The sequence below is a fragment of the Sipha flava genome, unplaced genomic scaffold (assembly GCF_003268045.1).
Source record: "Sipha flava isolate LNK unplaced genomic scaffold, YSA_version1 134_pilon_pilon, whole genome shotgun sequence".
In the NCBI taxonomy this organism is placed as follows: Eukaryota; Metazoa; Arthropoda; class Insecta; order Hemiptera; family Aphididae; genus Sipha; species Sipha flava.
The window spans coordinates 2,975,570-2,998,917 of NW_020271760.1; the positions used below are offsets into that span (position 1 = coordinate 2,975,570).

At 26.2% G+C, this 23,348-nt stretch overlaps 2 protein-coding genes across 2 annotated transcripts; one reads left to right on the plus strand and one right to left on the minus strand.

The window, feature by feature from the left end:
• The first annotated feature begins 6,609 nt into the window (after positions 1-6,609).
• LOC112679409 (zinc finger protein 879-like) lies at positions 6,610-18,300 on the plus strand. The gene is made up of 19 exons (XM_025549198.1): positions 6,610-6,796; positions 6,850-6,963; positions 8,733-8,848; positions 8,911-9,055; positions 9,121-9,269; positions 9,475-9,603; positions 10,367-10,531; positions 12,225-12,389; positions 12,444-12,614; positions 12,749-12,866; positions 12,945-13,172; positions 13,708-13,783; positions 13,841-13,998; positions 14,992-15,062; positions 16,571-16,633; positions 16,706-16,738; positions 17,370-17,513; positions 17,578-17,845; positions 17,943-18,300. Exons 2-19 carry the CDS (start codon positions 6,852-6,854, stop codon positions 18,044-18,046), a joined length of 2,415 nt encoding a protein of 804 aa, XP_025404983.1. The 5' UTR covers positions 6,610-6,796; positions 6,850-6,851; the 3' UTR covers positions 18,047-18,300.
• Positions 18,301-21,975: 3,675 nt separating this feature from the next.
• Positions 21,976-23,347, minus strand: LOC112679410 (zinc finger MYM-type protein 1-like). The gene is made up of 3 exons (XM_025549200.1): positions 22,922-23,347; positions 22,510-22,763; positions 21,976-22,444 (listed from the first exon to the last, which is right to left on the minus strand). Exons 1-3 carry the CDS (start codon positions 23,345-23,347, stop codon positions 21,976-21,978), a joined length of 1,149 nt encoding a protein of 382 aa, XP_025404985.1.
• Position 23,348: the final 1 nt, after the last annotated feature.

Here is a 23,348-nt window from a genome sequence, read left to right on the forward strand (position 1 = left end):
TTAGTTAAACATGGTAACAACATGGTAATAACGAATATTACTTTATTATTATATTTATTTAATTAATAACTATTTTAAAACATTTATTAACAGAAATTGATGATAAAACAGAAAAAAGAAATAGAAAATTCGGTAACATAGATTACTCCCAATTTTTTTATTGAACATACCTTGAGTCTCTTACCATAATAAAATACACACCAGTAGGGCAATACACCACAATTAGCCCTAAAAATAAAAGTAGTATGGAAATATTGCTGTCAATTTACAAACAGTTAATTTACCAATATACCTACTTACCTAACCTATGTATCAGTGTTGTTTATCGAATAAGAAAATTATAAAATATTAAGTGTTAATTTTTTTTTAATTTTTTAATTTTTACTATATTTTTTCTATAATGTCGTCAAAATATCTTAGTGGTTGTGAAAAACGAAAAATAAAAATAAAAAAAAATTGAGAAAATTAAGAAATTAAAAGGATTGTTAAATATGTTTGTTGTAAAAAAAAAATCTGGAAAATACAGGTAAATATTTTTATATTTTTTTTTTTGAATAATTAATATATGGTTGTTTAAATTTCTTAAACTAATTAGAATAAATCCCTCATTTCATTTTGAGTTATTACTTATTATGTTATCAGTACACTGACTGTAAATTATATTAAGTATATGTAGGTAACTATTTTTTTTTTTTTTTTAATTGACAATTGTACTTACAATACAAGTAAAATAATGAAAATATTAATGTTGAATCTTCTGTTACTTATGTTATGATCCTATTGAACCAGAAATAGATTATAAACCAGGTACTTAAAATATGTGTTTAAAAATTAATTGTCTATAAAACATAAATTACAATGAAATAATAAATATGAGCCTATATTATTTAAACATTATGATAATTTTGATATTCATTCCTTTATTATTAATATAGGCACCTAATAATTCAATTTAGTTGTTAACTATTTTTATATTTTATTTAATATACCTACATGTACAAATATAATCATTTTTTGAAAAGTAATTTATTTTTTTATTTTTTAGTTGACAATTGTGCTTATTATTTTACAAGTAGAACACTCTGTGAAAATACGGTTCACCTCCAAAATAGTGAAAATAAAAGATAACAAAAATATTGAATGCAAAACAGCAAAAATCATTTAATTGAAAGAATAATTTTACGAATAAAAAATTATGAAAAATATTAAATAAATTTAAATTATGAAAACAATTATTATTTTTGTCATACCTATATATTGTCAAAATTAAAACTGGAAATTATGGTTATCCACTCTTTTATCGGCGATCACTCAAAGACAATGGAAGATCAACAATTGTCAAAATAAATCAACAAGATATTGAAATAGATAATCTCTGGATTGTTCCATATTCACCGATCTTATCAAAAACTTTCAACGCACACATCAATATTGAATCTTGCCATTCAGTTAAATCTATCAAGTACATATGTAAATATCTAACCAAAGGAAGTGATATGGCTGTGATTGGATTTGGTACAAAAAATTCTAATAATGAAGTAACCTAATACCAAATGGGCCGCTATGTTAGCAGTAATAAAGCATTTTGGCGATTTTTTTCTTTTCCAATTCATAAAAGACACCTCACAGTTGTTCACTTAGCCATGCACTTAGAAAACGAACATTGAGCGTATTTCTCAGCTCAGAATGTAGTTTAGAGAACTTACTAACCACCATCTACTAACATTTTTTTCGAGACGTGACAAAATGATAATTTCGCACAAACACTGCTATATTCTGAAATGCCAAAATATTATATGTTCTTGGAAACAATCAACAAAGACATTTATGCAAAGGAAATAAGGAAAACCAGTTCCAAGTTACCCAGGTGTATATTCAACCGATGCAATAAGTTGAATTTATTCCGTTCATCCAAGCAACGATGAATGTTTTTATTACGGCTGCTATTAATCAATGTGCGTGACCCAGACTTGGGTAAAATACTTTTTAAAAGTATTTAGGATAAATACTCGACTTCTACAAAATATTATTCCGAATATGTATTCAAATACTTTATACAAATTGTATTCCGAATACATTATTTAGAAGTTCGCCAGGTCAGCTAGTAAATTAAAAAAATGATTAGTAAAAAACAAATGACACACATTTTTTTCACAATCGGGAAAATTTTCCTGCGATCTAAGACTGATAAAAATAGAGACATTTTATAGGATTCGCAAATATTTTAATCTTTACCATTATAAAATCTATAAAAGAATTAATATTATTTGAAAACAATGCCTTTTAACGTTACCTGTTTATCCGCTTATAAGAAAATGTTTTTTTTTTTTAATTTTAAATTACAAGAAATACCATAAGCGGCTATAAATTGAACTACTAAAAATACAGTAGCAAAATACGCGATATTAGTAAAAAATAACAGAGTATATTACTTCGCTCATCTATATTTTAAGCAGATATATTATAATAGGTGCCTAGTCACAATATTAATATAACCTTCTTCTCCTTCGTCTTTTTCCTAACTATTAGGGGTCGGCCAACCTTGTCCTAAACTTCCACTCGTCTCGATTTTCTACATCTAAACGAATCTAGATTAATATAATAAATAAAAAAATATATTATATTAATTATTATTACATTTTAAAATCTTTCTCCTCAGACCCAAAAGCAAAGAGAAACCCTATGGATTTAATGTAAATTATAAATGTCTTTTGCGATATTTAGGTAAAAAATATAGGACAATACATTCTTCTCAAAATTATATAATTGAGAAGTTTAGATTCTGAGAGAAGCGAGGTTTATTTATATACAGTTAATTTCAACAATTATATTAGTTTTAATAGTATACCTAAGTACATTTTTATCACAAAAAAATTTAACTTATAAAAAGTAACCTAAATATTAAAGTTAAAAAATTAATATAGTCGGAAAAATAACAAATTTATCTTGAGAAGAAATATGTTTGAAATTTAAAAAAATCACTTGACAAATTAAGAATGGCGTGAACATGTAAGAACTATCAAAATAGAGATAAAATAAAAAAAACCGCCACAAATATCCGAGGACTTAAGAAGGGAACAAAGAAGGGAATGATAATAATTATTTAACCCTTTCGCTACCATTGTCCATTGCAATGGACATGACTTTATTTTATTTTCTATAATTTACTATGTATACAAACTCATCATATTACGCATATATATTTATCTAATACTAGTATAAATCAAAATAAAAATATTTTTAGACTTCTAACTAATATAGTTTTTTGTGAAGAAATGAAAATACAAAAAAAAATTTTGTATACTGTTGTGTTATCAAAAACTGAAATATATTTTAACTTATTCACTGAAATATAAGTGTTGGTAACACTGAATATTTTTTTCTTGGTAAAAGGTATCTGGAATGATAAAATTTTGTTGATTAAGCATACCTTAGTATCATACACTACAAGCAATACATGATAAAAAGTATGTCCATTGAAATGGACAGTGGGAATATCGGGTAAAATTTCAATTCTAATTTTATAACTGTTTGGGTTTTTTTTCTAGAATTGAGTTTTGTGGTATTGTCATCAATATCGTATGACGTAATAATGGTAATAATATAAAAACAATTATATTGTGTTTAGTTGATATTCTGTATCAGTACCGTCTGTATTCGCTCGCACGTCACGGTTTTTTATTATTATTTCAAGTTTTTATATAATATGGCGTTAAATGAAAAACAAATTTTGAGCTTTTTGGATGACGGAACAATTAGTGATATAGATATATTGAATAGTGAGTCAGAGAATGAACTTGAAGATTTATTAAATAAATTTGCGAATGATGATTTCTCTGCCGAACTCGATAATGAAATGCTGGCTGATACAGAATTAGACTTGCACGAAGAAGACGACCAAACAACAAATGAAACTCAGTCTGGAAATGAAGTCTTTGATATATCACCAATGCAGTTTCCATTTGTCCAAAAAAAAAATATAAAATGGATAAATAAACCATTTCAAGAGCCGTATATAAATCTTACAGATTTAGAACCAATAGATTGTCCCTCCACAATACCACAACCATGCGAATATTTCACTAAATATTTTGACCAAAAAATATTCGAAGACTTGTCATTTTATACAAATTTATACGTAGTTCAAAATAATGATTTTTCTTTTAAACCTACGTCACCATTAGAAATAAGATCTTTTATTGCAATTCAAATGATGATGGGTGTTTTGAAGTACCCTAGGATCGGGATGTACTGGGAACAAACATTTCGCGTAAATATAATTGCCGATACAATGCCCAGAAATAGATTTTATTCTATTCGACAAAATATTCATATCATCAACAATATGGATATAGCTCGTGATAATACCGATAAATTTGTAAAAATTCGTCCATTATTTGATGCGCTAAATAATCGATGTAAACAATTACCAGTGGAACTAAACATTAGTGTTGACGAACAAATAGTTCCTTTTAAAGGTCAATTAGTTATAAAACAATATATGAAAGGAAAACCGAATCCGTGGGCATTAAAATATTTTTACTTTGTGGTCAAAGTGGCATTGTCTATAACATGATTCTTTATCAAGGAGTTTCAACTAATATTAACAAGGATTTACAAAAAAATTTCGGTCTAGGTGGAGCAGTTGTCCTCGATCTTACTAAACATCTTACGCCAAATCGACATTTTCTTTTTTTTTTGACAACTTTTTTTCTTCGTATAATTTATTTTATGCACTCACCGCACGTCAAATATATGCAGCAGGCACAATTCGAATAAATCGAATTTTTAATCCACCAGTTTTATCCGATATAGTTATTATGAAAATGGGGAGAGGAACCTCTTATGAAGTAACTTCAACATTAGGAGTTGGACTGTTGAAATGGTGCGACAATAAAGCAATAACCATGGCATCTAACTTCATTACTTCAGGAAAACCGGAATCTGTTTCTCGCTGGGACAAAAAAAAATAAACAATAATCAAACTATATAATAAATCCATGTTAGGAGTGGACAAACACGATCAACTTGTGAGTTATTACCGCGTGTACATGAAATCTCGAAAATGGACTCCGCGTATGATAACTCATGCTTTTGATATGGCTGTGGCAAATTCTTGGCTCGAATACAAACAGGACGCAGAAAATATGGGAATATTAAAAAAAGATCAAAAAGATTTGTTGCATTTCAAAACCACTTTGACTGAAGAGCTAGTGATGGTTGGACGATTCAGTCCCGGAAAAAAAAGGGGTCGTCCTACATCTTCACCATCCAGTAGTACAAGATCTGCAGAATGTCGTTCACCAACTCCTGCCAAAACATCGTCAAAAGCATTGGAGTTTCGACCAACGGAAGGTGTAAGCAAAGATCTTTTTGGACATTTTCCCGCGTATGATGATAAAAAAGAAGCAACACGGTGCAAAAACAAAAAATGTACAGATAAAACACATGTTGTATGTAATAAATGTAAAATTCATTTGTGTTTTACACCAAAAAAAAATTGTTTTTATGATTTCCATTGTAATTAATTTTAATCTCATTTAAGTGTTTTATAAACTAAAAATTAATATAATATTATCTAAGTAAATAAGTTGTCTTCTTTTACGAAATAATGAAGCAAAATAAAAGTTTTATGTTTTTTTTTTACATTTGTCGTTATTGTATTATTTTATACCGTAAATCCCAATGTCCATTCCAATGGACATACCTGTAACTTTTTAGCAATAAAAAAAAAAAAAATTGGTACATCATATTAAAAGGCCATAAGTTTCAGATATGAAAAGAGAAAATTTTTTTTTTCAAAAAAATTAATTTGGTAGTGAAAGGGTTAATGTTTTTAACTTATTTAACAATTTTTAACTTTCAATAGATATCTACTGTCAGTGATACCGAAACCTATATTTATATATATATATGATGAGTCACCTAATTATCTACCCACCTACACTCACCCATCAACAAAAAAATTAGAAATTTTTTTAACAAATGTAAACAATTTATTCATGTAAACAATTTATATACAGTATACTTGTCAGAAATTAGAAGGGTACCAATTATAACATGTTTTCTTAACCTAATATTAAATATTTTCCCAAGGAAAATTCTTTCATAGGCTTTAACTTTATTTTAGTGTCCCGGCCACGGAATACCCGCCCCCCAAAACAATTATATTTGTATTACGACCACCATTCATGGACTTCGGTGCTACTTACTGCCTGCTGTTATGTTGTTTAGATATTAAAAGTACGTATTATAAGAACATTGAATCGAAGAGCTTGTTTTTGTCATAAGTTTTTTTTTCTATTAAAAACATTAATTAGAAATAATATATGTTATAATGAAAGAGAAAAGTTAAAAACTCTAGATTCTAAAGTTTTTAATAATTTATAGAGTTTAGAAAAAATCATCAAACCAAAGTAATTTAATATTATTTCTAAGAGGTGACTACCGCGCTATCTATCTGTAGATTCAATATTAATATAATAGTAAATGATGATATTCATTATCAACAAGAATTAAAGAAAAATAAAACACTCAAAATGTAAATAAAAATATATATAAGTATATACAATCGTTAAAGATTTTTGTACAGACCAATTGTAAAGTTGGTCTTTTAAATAATAAAACCCCAGTGCATAAAAAAGAAAAAAATTTATTTCATAGACATTAATAATATTTATAATAATACATTTTAATTTACAAATAGTTATGAATTCAATATCTATATCATGAGTTCTAAATTATTATTTAATATTAGATGGAAAATTAATTGTAAAAAATACTGATTTAAAAGCAGGTAATTTTATTTTTTTCATTTTTTTCTTGAATTAAGTAATATATTTTTATTAGATATGGAAGACCAATCAATTTTGGAAAATACAAGTTCTGAGTTTATGACATTATATGCTGATCAAGCATTGGCTTCTCATCCTGAACAAATACCAAATGAGTGTACTAATATGAGTAAGTACCTGAACATATTATATTGTATCTACTAAAGGAAAATTAATTAAACACAAAGATAAGAAAACCTTTTAAGTTATGCTTCTGTTATATTAAATATCCTTAAATTCTTAATGTACTTTGTTTTGTAACTTTATAGAATACTGATTGCCGATTTTATCATGTAGTAGTTAAAATTTAGATTGTTTAACCCTGAGTTATCCAGTATGGGTTTATAGGTGAGAATTTATCTGAGGTTATTTTACAACTGGCCTATTTTCCTTGTTTAACTGAATGCCTTAAAATTAGTTACAATTACATTTTTATTTACTTAGGAACAGGGGCGCAATTTCAATGAAAAAATTGGGGGTGATGAAGCCCTTCTATCTTTTTCATGTTCTTTAATGGTTACAGATACTGATAACCTGATAAAATTCAACAGTAACTAAAATATTTGGTAAATATTTGAATATTTCTAAATTTAAATTGTTCACTTTAATTTTATATTTTTATTGCGCGTATAACAAATTAACTCTCTGTTAACACAAATTTTTCATCATATAATCACTTTTAGATTCTGAGTGAAGCGAAGGATATTATGGTTTTATAATGATATTTGTATTTTGGTTTTTTAACACTTTCAGATAGAAATACTGATGCAAAAGTTTTTCCTAGGAAATTTTTAGATTTCAAATTGGCAAGCAGTGGTCATTTTTTTTTAAATCTTAATAGTTTTTCCAGGTGTGAGAAAAAAACTGTCCTGAAACGGTAAAAATAAGCTGTAAATAAAATAAGACTTTCGCCTTTTAGATTTTAGTTATTTAGTCATAATTCCAAAAGTAATGTGGCTAGAAACTTGAAACTTTTACCCTATAGCAAAGATATATTTTTCGTATTTGATAAAATTTTCAAAAAACAATTTTTATTTAAACATAGAACTTACCTAATTTTTGAAAGTCTTTATGTAATAAACTTTTTTTTTGGATATTAAGTGAAAATCACCTTAATCATATAAGTGTACTTATTTATGGATACTAAAATTTCTTTAAAGATCGTCAGGCTGAAATTTATTTCATAAGCATTTAAGTAAATTATTATACCTACAATTTTTACATCAATTTTTAACATTTAATGTTTATTAAAAAAATTTGGTCCATCCAATCATAATGAAATTTTGAATACAGACAAATATTTGGTTAAAAAAAAAATTTTAATAAAATTGTAAAGAAAAAAATGTTAAATAGGTTGTTAAAAAAAATATATTATATCTTTTATTAAATAATCATTAATAAGGATTACCGTTTGTTAATTAATTTTTTTGTTTTATTATTTTTAATATACATGATTATTTATTATTTTTTCATATTGTGACTATAGCGTTAATACAAAATTTAATTAAAATATACCAAAGGAATATTATTTTTAAATTTTAATACTATAGACCAGGAGTTGGCAACTGGCAGACCGCTGAAGGCAATACTATGGACCCTGTCAATTTTTAATTTCATACTTCTAATATTATAATTTTTAATATAAATTAATTGTAATAACCAAATAATTTTTTTTATTTTTATACTACTATTTTTAAAATATAAAGATTTGAAAAAGATTTTTTTCGCTGGACCTCATTGATTAGGACTCAATTGTAAATTACTTACCGACCCCTGCTATAGACTATACTGTTATATTTTACTATATTCCTACTCTTACTGAAATACAATAGTATTCCATTATAATACGCAACTACGTATATACCTCACTCATTAATTATAATCTTTTTTTTTATTTAGTTTTAGACCCAGATAATTGTCAAAATATCAATACTATGGTTCCATTAAATGATTTATTGGGACAAACATTCATTATAGAAAATAATGAACAACCTTTTTTTGTCAATGGTACTCAGGTAAATAACTTTGTAAAAACTACTTTTCATTTTTAATATTTTTAGTTTCAACTTTTCTACAGTTAATAACATTTCAACATATTGATGCAAATGAACAAATAGATGACATTCGGGCAATTTCAACGATTGATCCTGAAAAATCAATGATTCAAAATATTAATTTTTCCATGGATTCTAATAATCAGTTTCAAGATATATATACAAACTGTAAATTATCTGTTATTACTTTTTTGTTTTGAAATGTAGTGTTATAATAAATTATAATTTTACAGTTAATAAAACAAATAATGTCAGTGATAATTTAAAAGAACATCTAGAAATTATAAACAATACTGATATTGACCCAACCATAGAAAACTACAGTAATTCAACTGCTATTCAAATTTTTGATGATATTGCTCTAAGTCCTACCGATACAAATGTAAGTTCACTTTTATCTATTAATTTTAACTATTATAAATAATTTTTGTTGAAATTAAACAATACACCTAGTATATTTAGTATGTATTAGTTTCATACTGTAATTTTAAGTATATATATATATATATATATACATTAGTATAGTCAGCAATTAATGTTTTTTACCTGTTTTTACATAGTTTAATTAATTTTTTTACCTGATTTAGGGTCACTTTGTTTGTGATTTATGTTTATGTGAATTTTATAAGTGGCAAAACTATAAGAAACATAAACTAGAACATTTAAATGATAAACCATTCAAATGTTTAAAATGTTTAAAATCTTTTAATTATAATGTAAGTAAATGTATTTTTCATACTTGTTTCAATGTTAAAGAATCTATAATAATTGACATAGAAAAATCAAGTTTTCTATTTTTGAAGCAATTGATTGGATAGTATGAGGTCATCTTTGATTTATTCACCTCCTATCTGGTTATTTATCTTTTGAGCATTTTCTTATCTTACAAAACATTTTACTTAATATTATATATATTTTTTATAATCTATTTCCTTGTTAAAATATGTGACTAATAAATATAATATGTATATTACATAAATACAATCCTTATAATTTATAATTTTAATTAATTAATTTTATAATTATTTTATAAAAAAAATTGGATTCAATTATAGATAAATTCTTGAAAACTTCATAATCTGTATGTTTATAAATATGACATAAATATGTTATACATTTTATTATAAGAATATTACAGTGCTTCATTAATTATAATAATTTTTTAAGTATTGTGATTAAAAATAATATTTAAAAATATTTTTTTAATATTTTTTTATTTAATAAATTTGTTTAATATATAAATAAATGTTTAGCACGGAGTATTATGATATTTTTAATTTGAAATTTTTTAGTCTTGACTTCGTACATACCTGATGTTGAATTTTTAATTAGAAATCAGTTACATTAAAAATATAATACTTCAGGCTAAGAATTTATTTATTTATTTCTATTTATAAACTATATGTTTATCTATTTACAAGTATTAACCATTTACTATTAATAAATTTTATTTAATTTTTTATAATTATATGTTTATAGAATAATTATATACTTCACATTGCTTCACATTTAACAAACAATTTAAAGTGTCCTGAATGTAAAAAGGAATTTAAACGCATCGCTAGCTTTAAGTCTCACTTAAAAATTCATTTAACTGAAGAATCAATTACTTGTAATATATGTTATAAAATATTTGATAATCAGGTAAATATATATATATATATATATATATTCATTTTTATGCGAGTATATTATTAATACTTGCAATTATAATAAACTTTTAATTTACAAACAATATGCCAATTTTTAATGTTTTAAAAATTAACCATATGTAATTTTAAAATCACAAGTAATACAATATATATGGTTATATTATCATCTTATTATTATTTATTTTTTTTTTTATAAAAATTATTTATTTAAATAAAACACTAGAAAATTTTCCACCCCCTACATTTTACTGCCTTAGACAGCTGCCTACTCTGCCTATTAGGAAATCCGCCTCTGTATGAATGTGAACACGTAAACATGCTTTCACGAACAACATTATTTTCAAATACTGCATTAGATATACTATTATTCTATAAAAAAATTCTTTATCATATTTATAGTTTAAAAAGTAAATAATGTAAGATAGTTAAAATTGATTTTGTTGAGTTGACTTTAAGTCATGTATAATTTTTTCATTATTGTATTGTATTCGTAAGAATTCTTTCTTATTTCCTTTAATATTGAATATGTATTTTATGTCTTCATAAATTTTTTCCTAGTTTCCGTGTCTATTAAAATTATTGGTGCCAGTGTAGAGTGCGGTCTACCAGCTCGTTTCTGGTGTAGAGTGCGATCTACCAGCCTGTTTTTGGTGAACGCAATTTGTGGAGCAGCTTAGCATTACCCACAAGAAAGAGAGAAAGTTTCGTTAAATAAATATTTAAAATAAAAGTTTTGTTTTAGTCGCTATTAATGAATATAACACGCATATCATCCAAAATAGCAATGAACAAATCTGGTTAATTTTTCCGCCACACCTTCCAACAATACAGATCTTAATGTAACTGAAACATATAGATAGGTATGCCTCTTTTTTTTACCGATAAAGAACTGGATAGTATTGGGTAGATCACAGGTAGAACATATGTAAGCGATTGATCGGACGCTACACTGGCACCAAATTATTATTAAATATGGTTTTTTTTTTAAACTGTTAATTTTTGTTCTAATATACTTAGAAACTAAATTATTTATTATTAAAGCCCGGATTTATATGTATTTGCATGTTTGTACTAAATTTATGCACATCTATGGAGGATTAAAATGTCCACGATTCATATCACACCGAATTTTAACACCTAATTTTATATTATATATTTTGCATATTTCGAGGGTTATTGCATATTTGTTTATAAATGCATATAACATGCATATTTAATGGATTTTAATAAATTAACTATTTTAATTTTGTAATCGCTTCAAATGATAGATATAAGTTTCAAAAATATTATTTTAAAAGATTGTATTTTTTAAGTTTTCTATTAGTTTTTTTTTTTTATTTATATTTTCGTTTTTAAGTTTCCTAAAAGTTTTGGATTGATTTAAATGATTTTAAATATAAATATTATCAATTCTTTTTGTTTTTTGATAAAATATTTAGAATTTTATTTGGTATAAAAGTGTGGTTTTGTTTAAAAAAAACACATTTTATAAAGTGTAAGATAATGCATATAAATCTGGGCTCTAGTTATTATTGTAGTAGAATTATTTCTTAGAACCTGAATATCATCTATGAAACTCAAGAACTATAAATGTTTTCAAAAAAATATTCAAACCAATAGATTATCATTATTTGTTATTTATAAATATAAAGTATGTAGTTTATGTAATTTTTATTTGTAAATAGAATCGACTGGACATTCATAAGGAGAATTGTATGCAAGAAAATGTACTGAATTCTGATAATTTAACAGAAGTAAAATCAGTTAATAATTTTAAGAACTGTAAAATTTGTAAAATGTCAATATCAACTATAACAGAATACAAAATGCATATCAAGGAACATAGAAGAGTATGTATAATTTTTGTCAATGATAATATAAATTATATTATAATTTATTTTTAGTTTGATTCAGTACTAAAAAAACAATATAAATTTACAATAAAACTTAAAAAAATGCACAAAACAAGCAATTTAGTGAAAAAGTTTAAATGTGATCACTGTGAATGGTCATTTAATAAATCAAATCTTTTAAATCGTCATATGAGGACACACACAGGAGAAAAACCATTTAAAGTAAGTTTTTTTAAAGAATCAATGCTACTAATATTTGAGTATATTTAGTATATGTGTAAATTATCTGTATATATGTTTATATATACTATGACAATTTTCTTTTAAGTTTATTTAATTTAAAAAATGTAATGTAGTGCTCATATTGCTCAACATATTTTACGCAACAAAATTCATTAAATAGACATATGTTGAAACACAAAGGATTACGGCCATTCAAATGTGAATTTTGTGAAATGAATTTTTCTCAAAAAGGTAATTAAGAAGTTTAAAATAAAACAATATGAAAAAGTGTTTAAAAAAATTATAAAATTGGTATTCGAAATGTTATAGGTCATCTAATTAATCATATGAAAAGATGTCATGCAGTCGCTAAAGAATCAACAAGAATTCATGAGTGTTCCATGTGTTCTTGTGTTTATAACAGTCTCAATGCTCTTAACAAACATTTGAACACATATCATGGATTGAAAACTATGAAATTAAATAAAAATACTCAAAAGCATTTACCAAAAACTATTGAAACAGAACAAATCAATGAATCCATTGATTTAATTAAAGGTAAAATAATATTTTAATAATTTTTATTAATAAAACCAATAACAAATATTTAAAAGGATTTGTTTGTAATATCTAGATCATTTTAAGTTTACTACTAATGATACTTATATTTGCATATCAAAAAATACCTTTATAAAAAAAGTATTGGATGTTTTATAACCACATTAACCACTCCTAAACTTTGCTCAGAACTATTTCTTGAATTTTACATCCTTCAAATTTAAAAATAATAATTAATTATTTGTGTCAAGGATATTAGATGTAAGATCAGAAGACTCAAACTAAAAACTAGTTTCATTTTTTCTTCTGTTTATCATCTAATATTATTTAAAATTACAAATATAAATACAACTAACTTAAAAAATATTATATTATATTCAAGCTTCCTATTTTTTATAATTTATACATGCATACAAGTTTAAAGTCGTACCTTAAATAAGATTCTTATGATTATAAATACAAGATAAATGTCATTGCAGTTATTAATATATCTTTTTTTACATTTTAGTTATTAATTTAAAAAAATTTATTTCAGATTCTTCAAAACTTGAAAAATGGCTTGAAGAAGTGGCTTATGAATTACAAAATAGTAATAATAATGACCAATCTAAGTAATTAAATAATTTAATTCAAAAATATTTTAAATTAATTATCTATTTATTTTATAGGCATTGCAATGATCCAATTTCTTCTCAATATGAATTTGGGTTAAATTTGATTGAAAATGAACAATATAATCACATTGAAAAAGACTTTAGTCAAATGGCTAATGTAAAAACTAGTAATCATACAGAGATTGAAAGTATAGCATGTTCTCCTCAAAATGGTAATTTATTTTCAACTATCTATAGATATACACATACTTTACATTTCGTAGTAATATTTTCACATACAATCCTATATCGTAAAATGGCCAAACTTAACTAAATGATTTTGCCAATTTCTGAGGCAACTTTTTTTGGCATAATCATTATTGGGTTTTTTTAAAAAAAAACTTATGCTGAATTATTAATTATAAATGTACTTAAAAATTAAAAAATATTGATAAAAATCCACACAAAGCAAATAAACTTCTAGAATTGACAAATAAATTTAAATTAAAACAAACATTAATGAATAGAAAAATCAAATATCTTCTCATTCCAAATTATTAATATTTGACTTCAAGACATTAATTTAGTAGTGAGGGCATGGCATGACACATTGGCTAGCTAATCACTGATAAATTCTGTATTTAAATACTGTATAGCATTACAAACTCTTGGATGTATAATCATTGACTACTTAAGCTCTCAGCAACTAAGCAATGTTCTCAAATTATTTATTCCAAAATACTATCCTGTTACACAAACTCATTGTCACTACTTCAGGTAACTGTCATTAATGCAGAGGTTTAGATCAATAATTAATTAATAATACCTAGCAAATATATATATATATATTTTTCCAATTACTTTCTTTTTAAAAAAAATACTGATACAAAATAATAATAAATAAGATAAAAAGTTTGGTGTATAATCATTTATCATGAAATAAAAGCATCATTAATCATTGTTGAAGCATAAGTCCTTACCTGGAATTGAAAATGTTAATGTTCAAAGTTGATGTGCAAGTTTATTTAAATATTGTTATAATAGTTCATATATAATTTACTGATTAATAAATGTATTTGTAATTGTTTCTTAAAAATATTCATAAATTGAGTTCAGTCATTGTTGTAATGTAGAAGTTGTTACATTTTACTGTAATAGTAGTCCTTTAAATTTCAATAAGTATTTAGTTTCTGATAATAATTTTAATTTTATATACATACTTTTAGATGAAAATCATACAGTTTCGAAGACTAAAGAACAATCATCAACCAATTATGATAATGTTATCAAAATCAAAGTATTTAAACTTTTTATTTTTTGTATCTTAGCTCTAATAATTACATATTTATAAGTAAATAGGTACAATCTAAAAAATATTTTTTAAATATTTTGATACGTATAATATATATATATTTATATTATTATTATTATTAATATTATTATATTTATAAAACAATATAATATTTAAGTGTCTAGAATAGCGGTACCCGGCGATCAGATATATTTAAACTTATTAGTAATGGCTAATGGATAGCTAATATTATCATATTACTTTTATAATCACAGTAATAACGAATATTTGTTTCCATGATTAAACATTTTGATTATTGACCTTAACGCGGGAATACAACAATAACAACCATATGGCCTATTTTTCAGGTTAGGTTATTGGCAGACATACAAAATTCTACAAATTAATTTTATCCAAATTATTTCTATATTTGTTTAAATATTAACCGAATTTTCTGAGTACCTATATAATTGTGGTAAAAACCAAGAGACTTTTTAGATAAAGAGAAGAATACCCTGAATCTGAATGACTAATAATCATAAATGTATATTTTAATAACTAAATCATAATATAAATTTGCCAATTATTCCATCATACTGTTCTTACCATAAGTCAAAGACGTCCGCAAAAATTTAGTTTTAGGGGGAGCCAAAAAAATTGTAATTAAATATAAACCATGTGAAGATTATCACTGCATCTTTCATCTACCCTTATTTCATAATAATCATTATAATATTGTAAAAATCAGGACTAAATTAAGTTATTAGGTAAACATTTTATTCAACTTGAAAAAGTTACTCGTGTTCTCGTCGATTAAGTGAACGATAAGTGAGGACGAATATTTTTTATTATTTCAACTTGGGCCACGTTTACAAACGATCACTAGGAAATCATAAGTGACTAGGTTAATGAAAAATATCATAATGATTTAAGATTAATACCTATTTCATGACTTAAGTACAAAGATTGTCGAATAGTTGCTTAGCATCCGATATAAGTATATACCTACTTAATGTAAAAAAAAACTTCTCATTTTGTAATTGACATGAAAAATCTCCGAGGGGGAAGGGCAATGGCCCTCACTGACCTCATCTCCAGGTGTCCCTACTATTAATTAAGCATTTACCAGATATTTTGTCTGGCCGCCATCAAGGAAACGAGCGTGTCAATAACAAACTAATTATAAAATTATCATTCATTACTTTCAATATTTGATTCTAACTTGAGCCAAAAGCTGTTAATAAGTAGTAGTATTATCAATTAGATACATTTTAAACTCTTATTAAATGTTATGATCACATTAAATGTAATTTAATTGAAGTATTAATTAAAAATAATTTATTAATAAATAATTTATTATAATTTAAGTTAATTACAAACTTATCGTTGAGTGCTATGATCTATTCTGGTTTTTAAATATATTTAATTCATATATAAAAATAATACGATATTTTAGTTGATAATAAATTAAATTAATTAAATAATAAACAAGAAACTTATTTTTAACGTTATAGGAAAAAGAACTTACTACCAATATGAATGAAACAATATCATTAGATATAAACCAAATCACTAAGGTAATGTATATCAGTTTATTAATAAAATATATTTGAAGTCAATTAATATATTTTGTTTTAAAATGTTGATAGTGTTCTTCAAGAAAAAAAAAATCTGGTGATAAAATATCCAAATCAAAAATGAAAACATTTTCGTAAGTTTAATTATTCTCAGGGGTGTATTGGTACGTATACCCGTTAGAAGATTTTCGATTTTCGGCGTATAACTAATGTAAAATATTATTTTACGGGTATACGCTCCAAAAATAACTCGAAAACCTAGTAAAACTTATTTAATAATTCATTGGAAAAATTGTTATGAACTATCAAGTTCAATGAAATGTTTATTTGTTGAAGATTACAATGTACGCTGTTTTTAATGTATTTTAAGTTAAATTAGGAGTAAGTAAATGCAATTTTGAAAAATAGATGTTATTAAGTATAATATGGAGTATGGACATTCAGCCCATGGTTCTTAAATCTGCATCTTGCTATTTATGATGCGCGGTAAATGTATAACTTGTGGTATTGTATTTTATAGTCTTATTAGAAGTTATAAATGTTAGGGATTAATTTATTTTATTCGAATGTAGTGGAAAAAAAATTGTCGATTGATACGAAAACATTTACAGGATTAATATCCATATTTTATTAGTGCATATGCCCATAAATATATTTACCAATACACCACTGATTATTCTCAACTTATAATTTATAAATCATTATCATATAATTACATTTTAGGCCAAAAAAAACAAATTCACGTTCATTAAATTTAAAAAACAGTAATGATAATCAACAATCTATAAAAAATAAAAATAAAATAAGTAATAAAGACGAACCCAAAGTGGTATATGTACCAAATATTACTACTAATTTGGATAATATAAACATTAATATTGTAAGTTATATATACCCTAAATTACAATCCATAATATTTATTAACAATTATTCAAACATTTAAGATTCAAAAGCCTCAACCAAAAGTATGTCAGTTCTGTGGGAAAATATTTAAAAAAAATGCAGATCTTGAAAGACACGAAAGAACACACACAGGTGATAAACCCTATAAATGTGACAAGCCGGATTGTAACAAAGCATTTGCCACAAAGTGTTCACTTGAATATCATACAGTCACTCATTTAGGTAAAATGAAACGAGCTGTATGTCCCCAATGTAGTGGATTATTTGCTACAACATCGTCAATGAAAGTTCATATGCGACAACATACAGGTAAATATTATATTTTATTTATAATGCATAATACTGTAATGTATTTACTAATGTATATTTGACTTTATAAAAAAACTATTCAATTTTTTTACTTTAGGTGAAAAACCGTTTAAATGTCCTATATGTGGTGACGCATTTCGAACGTCTGGTCATTTACATACCCATATAATAATTCATGAACGAAAAAAGAAAAGAAAATAAGTTTTTTTATTTTAAAATATTTGTAACCGAGCCATCAATAATTGTTTTGGATCACAAATCACAACCTAATCAGGCAAGTAGCAAGTTATTTTTTTCGAGAAGATCATCTCTTCCGAAAATCAAAACCTTTACAGTCTCTTTATCCCACTCAATGACGACTCTCCCGTGAAAATAAATTAAACATAGTTTTTGTCCAAATAAAGTTGTGTTAACTTTTTTAAAACAATTATATTCATAATTAAATATATATATATATATATATATATATATATATATATATATATATGCAGAAATATTCTATTGTATGATTATATATAAATTATAAAATATATGTGTATATAAATTAGTTTTCTGTGTATCAAACAACCTTCCTTTTTTTTTTACTTCAATACATTTTTAGTATTAAATATTTATCTGTTTTATTACACTTATACTAACTATAACAATGTATCTTGTACTTATAATAATAATAATAAGCTAGTCTAAAGTATTTTGCTGCTAAAGACAAAACAATTTTTAGCCGCTTCTTCATATGATCTGATACATAATTCATATATGATAAAATATATTGAATGTTTGAGTACAATAATAATATAGTTTTCGTATTAGAATATTTTTCACTTAGTTATTATGTATTTAACATATTTTAACATATTAATTAGGTACTAACTAATATTAATTTTCCATGTTTCTTCTTGCGTGAAATTGATCAACAAATTTTGAATTTAAGATTTCTCAACACATATTTACAATTGAAATCATAGTAAAAACACTTGATTTAAATAAATTAATAAATTTGTAATGTACATTATTTCATGATTATATTATTTACCGCCCTAAACAACTGCCTATTTTTCTAGTTGCAACCGCGTTGGGCCGTCTCTAAATGCATACATATTTTTATGTACACATCTGATACATAGGCGTGCGCAAACCTGTATTTCAGACAACCCCGAATTAAGTAAGAGAGAGGGGCAAGGATGATACCCGTTTGTGCACATGTATCTTTTTTTTGCGACTTGTTTGCGTACAAATGCACAACTCAATTACGCACATGGAAATTTGGCTGTATTCGAATTAGTTCCCATACCTAAAAATTGGGATTTTGTAATTTGCACCAAATTAAAGATATGCAATTTGCACCAAATTAAAAATATGTAATTTGCATCACTGCAGGTAGTCGAAAGTAGTGGTTCGTCGGATCCCAAACGGCTCCCGTCTAATGTTCGCTTATTCTCAAACGGTTCCCGTCCAAAAAGGTCTAACAAACAAGTAAATTCCTAAACGCTCCGGTTTTGTACACCACAAATTCCTTCCCACTTTATAAAGACTTAAGGTACGATTTGGTTAGAGCGACCGTGACCGCGACTGCGACTGCGACCGTGTTTCACTGCGTCAATGTTATTATATGTACCTATACCTGGTTTAGCTATAGCAACTGCAACCCGCGATTTTGAACCGGTCGCGGCGATCTAAATTTCGGTCGCTACACCAGCAGTCATATCGCGGTCGCTCCACGACTATCCAGGTTAAAAATAAAATACTTGATTTTTCAATGATAACAATTTAATCAGTTTTGCGATATGGCACACAATCGTATCAATTTGTGCAGTTTGTTCAGATTTCAATCTGTTCGCGATATTCACCGTCGTTGTGTGCGTTCATTTATTTTTATTATTTTTTTAACATGTCTAGTGAAATGCGTGAAAAAAAATAAAAATAAATGAACGTTTTTGGTTTTCTTTCCGTAAAAAACTCGCTGGTGACGTAGAGCGCTGAAAATACAACGCGTAGTTGTAAATCTTATTTTAAGCGAAATAGTATTGGCGAAATGTTTGATGAACATCTGGAACACACCCACTTACATTTAGAAGACAATGTTATAAGGAGGAGGGAAATAAGTAGTAATTTAAAGCGTAAAGCTCAAGAAAATTTGCATGAAAAGCCCGCAAAATTTCTTCGAACTCAACTTGAACCGAACGATTTAAATGTGTTGACGACACAAGATATCAACGCTATTCGTTAATCTGTATACTATGTTCGTTCAAAATCCTTACCAAAATTATCAAAATCAACAGAAGAAGCTCAAGATAGTTTAAACAAAATTAATATTACAACTTTGGCGGGTGAGAATTTTTTATTTTTTAACGATAAAACGTCAAATATTGTTATTCTTACATGTAACACCAATTAAAACATTTTTAAGGAAAACCGATGTATATATGTTGATGGCACATTCAAGTATTGTCCGAAATTTTTTTATCAAATGTTCACCTTTCAAGTTTTACATAACGGACATTATCTTCCCCTTATTTACTGTTTTTTACCAGATAAAACCTAAGTAACCTACGGAAAAGCTTTTTCAGCATTGTGTAATCACTTAAATTCACAAGTTGTTTTCGTAGATTTTGAGGAAGCTATTCACATTGGATTGCGAAAAACGTAGCCATTGGTTAACATAAAGGGGTGTAGACTAACCTAACCACAGACACTCAAGATTTAAGTAGAATTAAAAAAAATATACATATTAATCGGTGTAGCACAGTACCAACGTAGCCCAAAATATTGAGCAAGGTTCATAATATATTAAATAACTATAATTTAATAACTAATAAGGGAGAAAACTTTTTATTAATTAACAGTGCTGAAACCAATATTATTGTATTTTCATGTAATAGCAATTTGGATATAGGTATTATGTCCAATGAAAAGTGTGTTTATTGACGGTACTTTTCCAAAAGCGTTGTCTAAAAGCGTTTTTACCAACTTTTTTTCAATTCACGGTGTAAAAAAATAACTACTATGTCTCTCTAGTTTTCTTTTTACTTTCATATAAAACAAGTGATACGTATAAAAGCTTTTCTTTTAGTTCAAAATTATTTAAACTCGGATAAAATATATGCTGACTTTGAATTAGCCATTCGTGTAGCGATCTCCGAAGTATGGCCTTTAGCTCAATTAAAAAGTTGTCGGTTTCACTTGGGTCAATTATTGGTCCAAATCAAATAAAAAAATCATTAAAAATAATCTGTGTCTACACAATTAGTATTATATTGATGACCAATATATATATAATATATATCCACGGTCCTGTATATATATATACTCAGGACCGTAGAGAGAGAAACCTGGGCCCGGGAGTATATCTCATATTATCTCTATTATTTTTAACTGCCTATCATTACATTTGTCAGATAACTGTTAGGAGTAAAATAGTATGGGTATAAATGGCGTGGAATAGATATTTTAAAAAAAAACTACTCAAAAATATTATAAATCAATTATTTACAGAAATTATTTAATGTTTATTATATAAATATTTTATTGTCTTGAATTTATTTATATTTATTTTATGTTTAATGTAATTCTCATAATATAATATAAAGTCTTTCAAATTAGCTTTCCTTGGATTTTCTGATGCAAATGAGTCAATGACTATTTTAAAATTAATCTGCCTTGCTAACGATGATTCTAAGCAAAGAGTTGCTAATGCGAGAACTCTTGTTTGTGTAGAACAGGACCGATGAAAGTTTTTTATTCTTAAAAGTAGTGCCGGCGCTAGGTAATTTAGATATCGTTTTCTAACTGGTGATAGAAATAATATTTCTCAATGTAAAATTTCAATGTGTGTCGCGGTATTAATATGATAATTAAAAATCTCGGGGCCCTTTAACAAGCGCGGGGCCTTGGACATATGTCCTAAAAGTCATCCCCTAACGCCGGCACTGCTCGAAAGCACACTGATGGAACGCTCAGCACTATTAACAGGGGCGTAGGTATAGATTATTCATGGAGGGAGTTTCGACTTTAAATTATAAGTAATAGGCTAACGTGAACAAAAAAAAAATACAAAATATTTTGATATACATTAATAAAATACTTTTAATATTATTTTTAAAAATTAAATATTATACAAGTAAATTTAATCGCTACCTACGTTGTGTTAGTTTGTTCACAATGAGTAAAGGATCAACAATTACATCTCTATAAATATTTAGAAGAGCTAGTCCAGTAAGTCGCTCTTGACTAATGGTATTTTGTAAATACGTCTTTAAGCACTTTAACGTAGAAAAGGAACGTTCCGCAGTTACAGTAGACACAGAAAGAGTAGCTAAAATTTTAAGAACATTATAAATGAGAGGAAAAAACTGTTTGTCACACTTTTCCAATGTGTTAATTGAATTTAACTCATTTAAGTCATCACTTATTTCTTCCCACTTCTTGGTCCATAATTGATACTCACACAACAGATTATCAAGTTTTTCATTTAGAAGATACATCTTATGGATGTCTGACAATTTGTTTATAGCATCATACTTATTTTTCATACATTTTGGCAGTAAGATCTGGAGGTTCCCGATCTGTTCATGATGATTAGAAAATCTGGCTGCTAGTTCACTTAGCACATGGTCAAGAAATGGATAATAAACATTTATTTTATAATATATTTCTGCTGTCTCTACAGGATTATTGCTTCGTCCTTTTTGTCTGTTTGTGATTGTAGGTGCTGGAAGTGAGTCTCAATACCTAAAAATTCTTTAGAATCTGTTACAATTTTTAAAAATTCTTCATCGTTTCGTATGTCTTCTAATGTTTTTTTAACGATACCTACATAGTTGCACGCTTCGATCAAATCAATATTTTTAGTTTGAAGAACTTTATTTAGATTTGATGTAAAGCTGAAAACTTTTCGCAAAATGAACAGCGATACTACAAACTGTGAGTTTTCAATTGATTGTCTTAATTGGTAAACTTGAGATGCACATTCTTTTCAGCTATCATGTAGAGCTTGCAGTGCTTCTGTTACTACAGAAAACATTTCTGCAAATCGTTCTACTGCCAAATGTTTTTCCAATGGGTTTCACAAAGAGAAACCAGATTAGCGTGAGTAGCTCTAGCTAACTCTGCTGCATCTTTAAGTAGTCCATCATGCATCGCGGATTGTCTAAAAAAATTTATTACAGTCTTAAAAGTACCAATACAGTTTCGAATCATCGATATTTTACAAGAGTGTGCCAAAACCAAATTTAAAGTATGGGCTGCACAATGGATGAACTGAGCTTTTGGGTATTTCTCTGAGATTATTGTGCGCACTCCTCGATATTGACCACTCATCATAGCAGCGTCATCATATCCTTTTCCTACTAGCATCTCCATATCTAATCCAAGAGTCATTATACATTGCATGATGGTGTTGGCCAACGCTGAAGCCATCACATCTTTTACATGCACAAACTCTAAAAAATCTTCTCTGATGAATATACTATCTCTAGAAGAATCGTCTACGTATCGAACGCACATA

Bases quoted from the DNA above. Each gene is read 5' to 3' on its own strand.
- LOC112679409 (XM_025549198.1), top strand. From the start codon at position 6,852: ATGGAAGACCAATCAATTTTGGAAAATACAAGTTCTGAGTTTATGACA. The intron at 6,964-8,732 runs GTAAGTACCTGA...TTTTTTATTTAG, and splicing joins AAATGAGTGTACTAATATGA to TTTTAGACCCAGATAATTGT. The intron at 17,846-17,942 runs GTAAATATTATA...TTTTTACTTTAG, and splicing joins TCATATGCGACAACATACAG to GTGAAAAACCGTTTAAATGT.
- LOC112679410 (XM_025549200.1), bottom strand. From the start codon at position 23,347: ATGTGCGTTCGATACGTAGACGATTCTTCTAGAGATAGTATATTCATC. The intron at 22,764-22,921 runs GTTTCTCTTTGT...GAAAACTCACAG, and splicing joins GAGCTACTCACGCTAATCTG to TTTGTAGTATCGCTGTTCAT. The intron at 22,445-22,509 runs GTAGAGACAGCA...CCATGTGCTAAG, and splicing joins AAGGACGAAGCAATAATCCT to TGAACTAGCAGCCAGATTTT.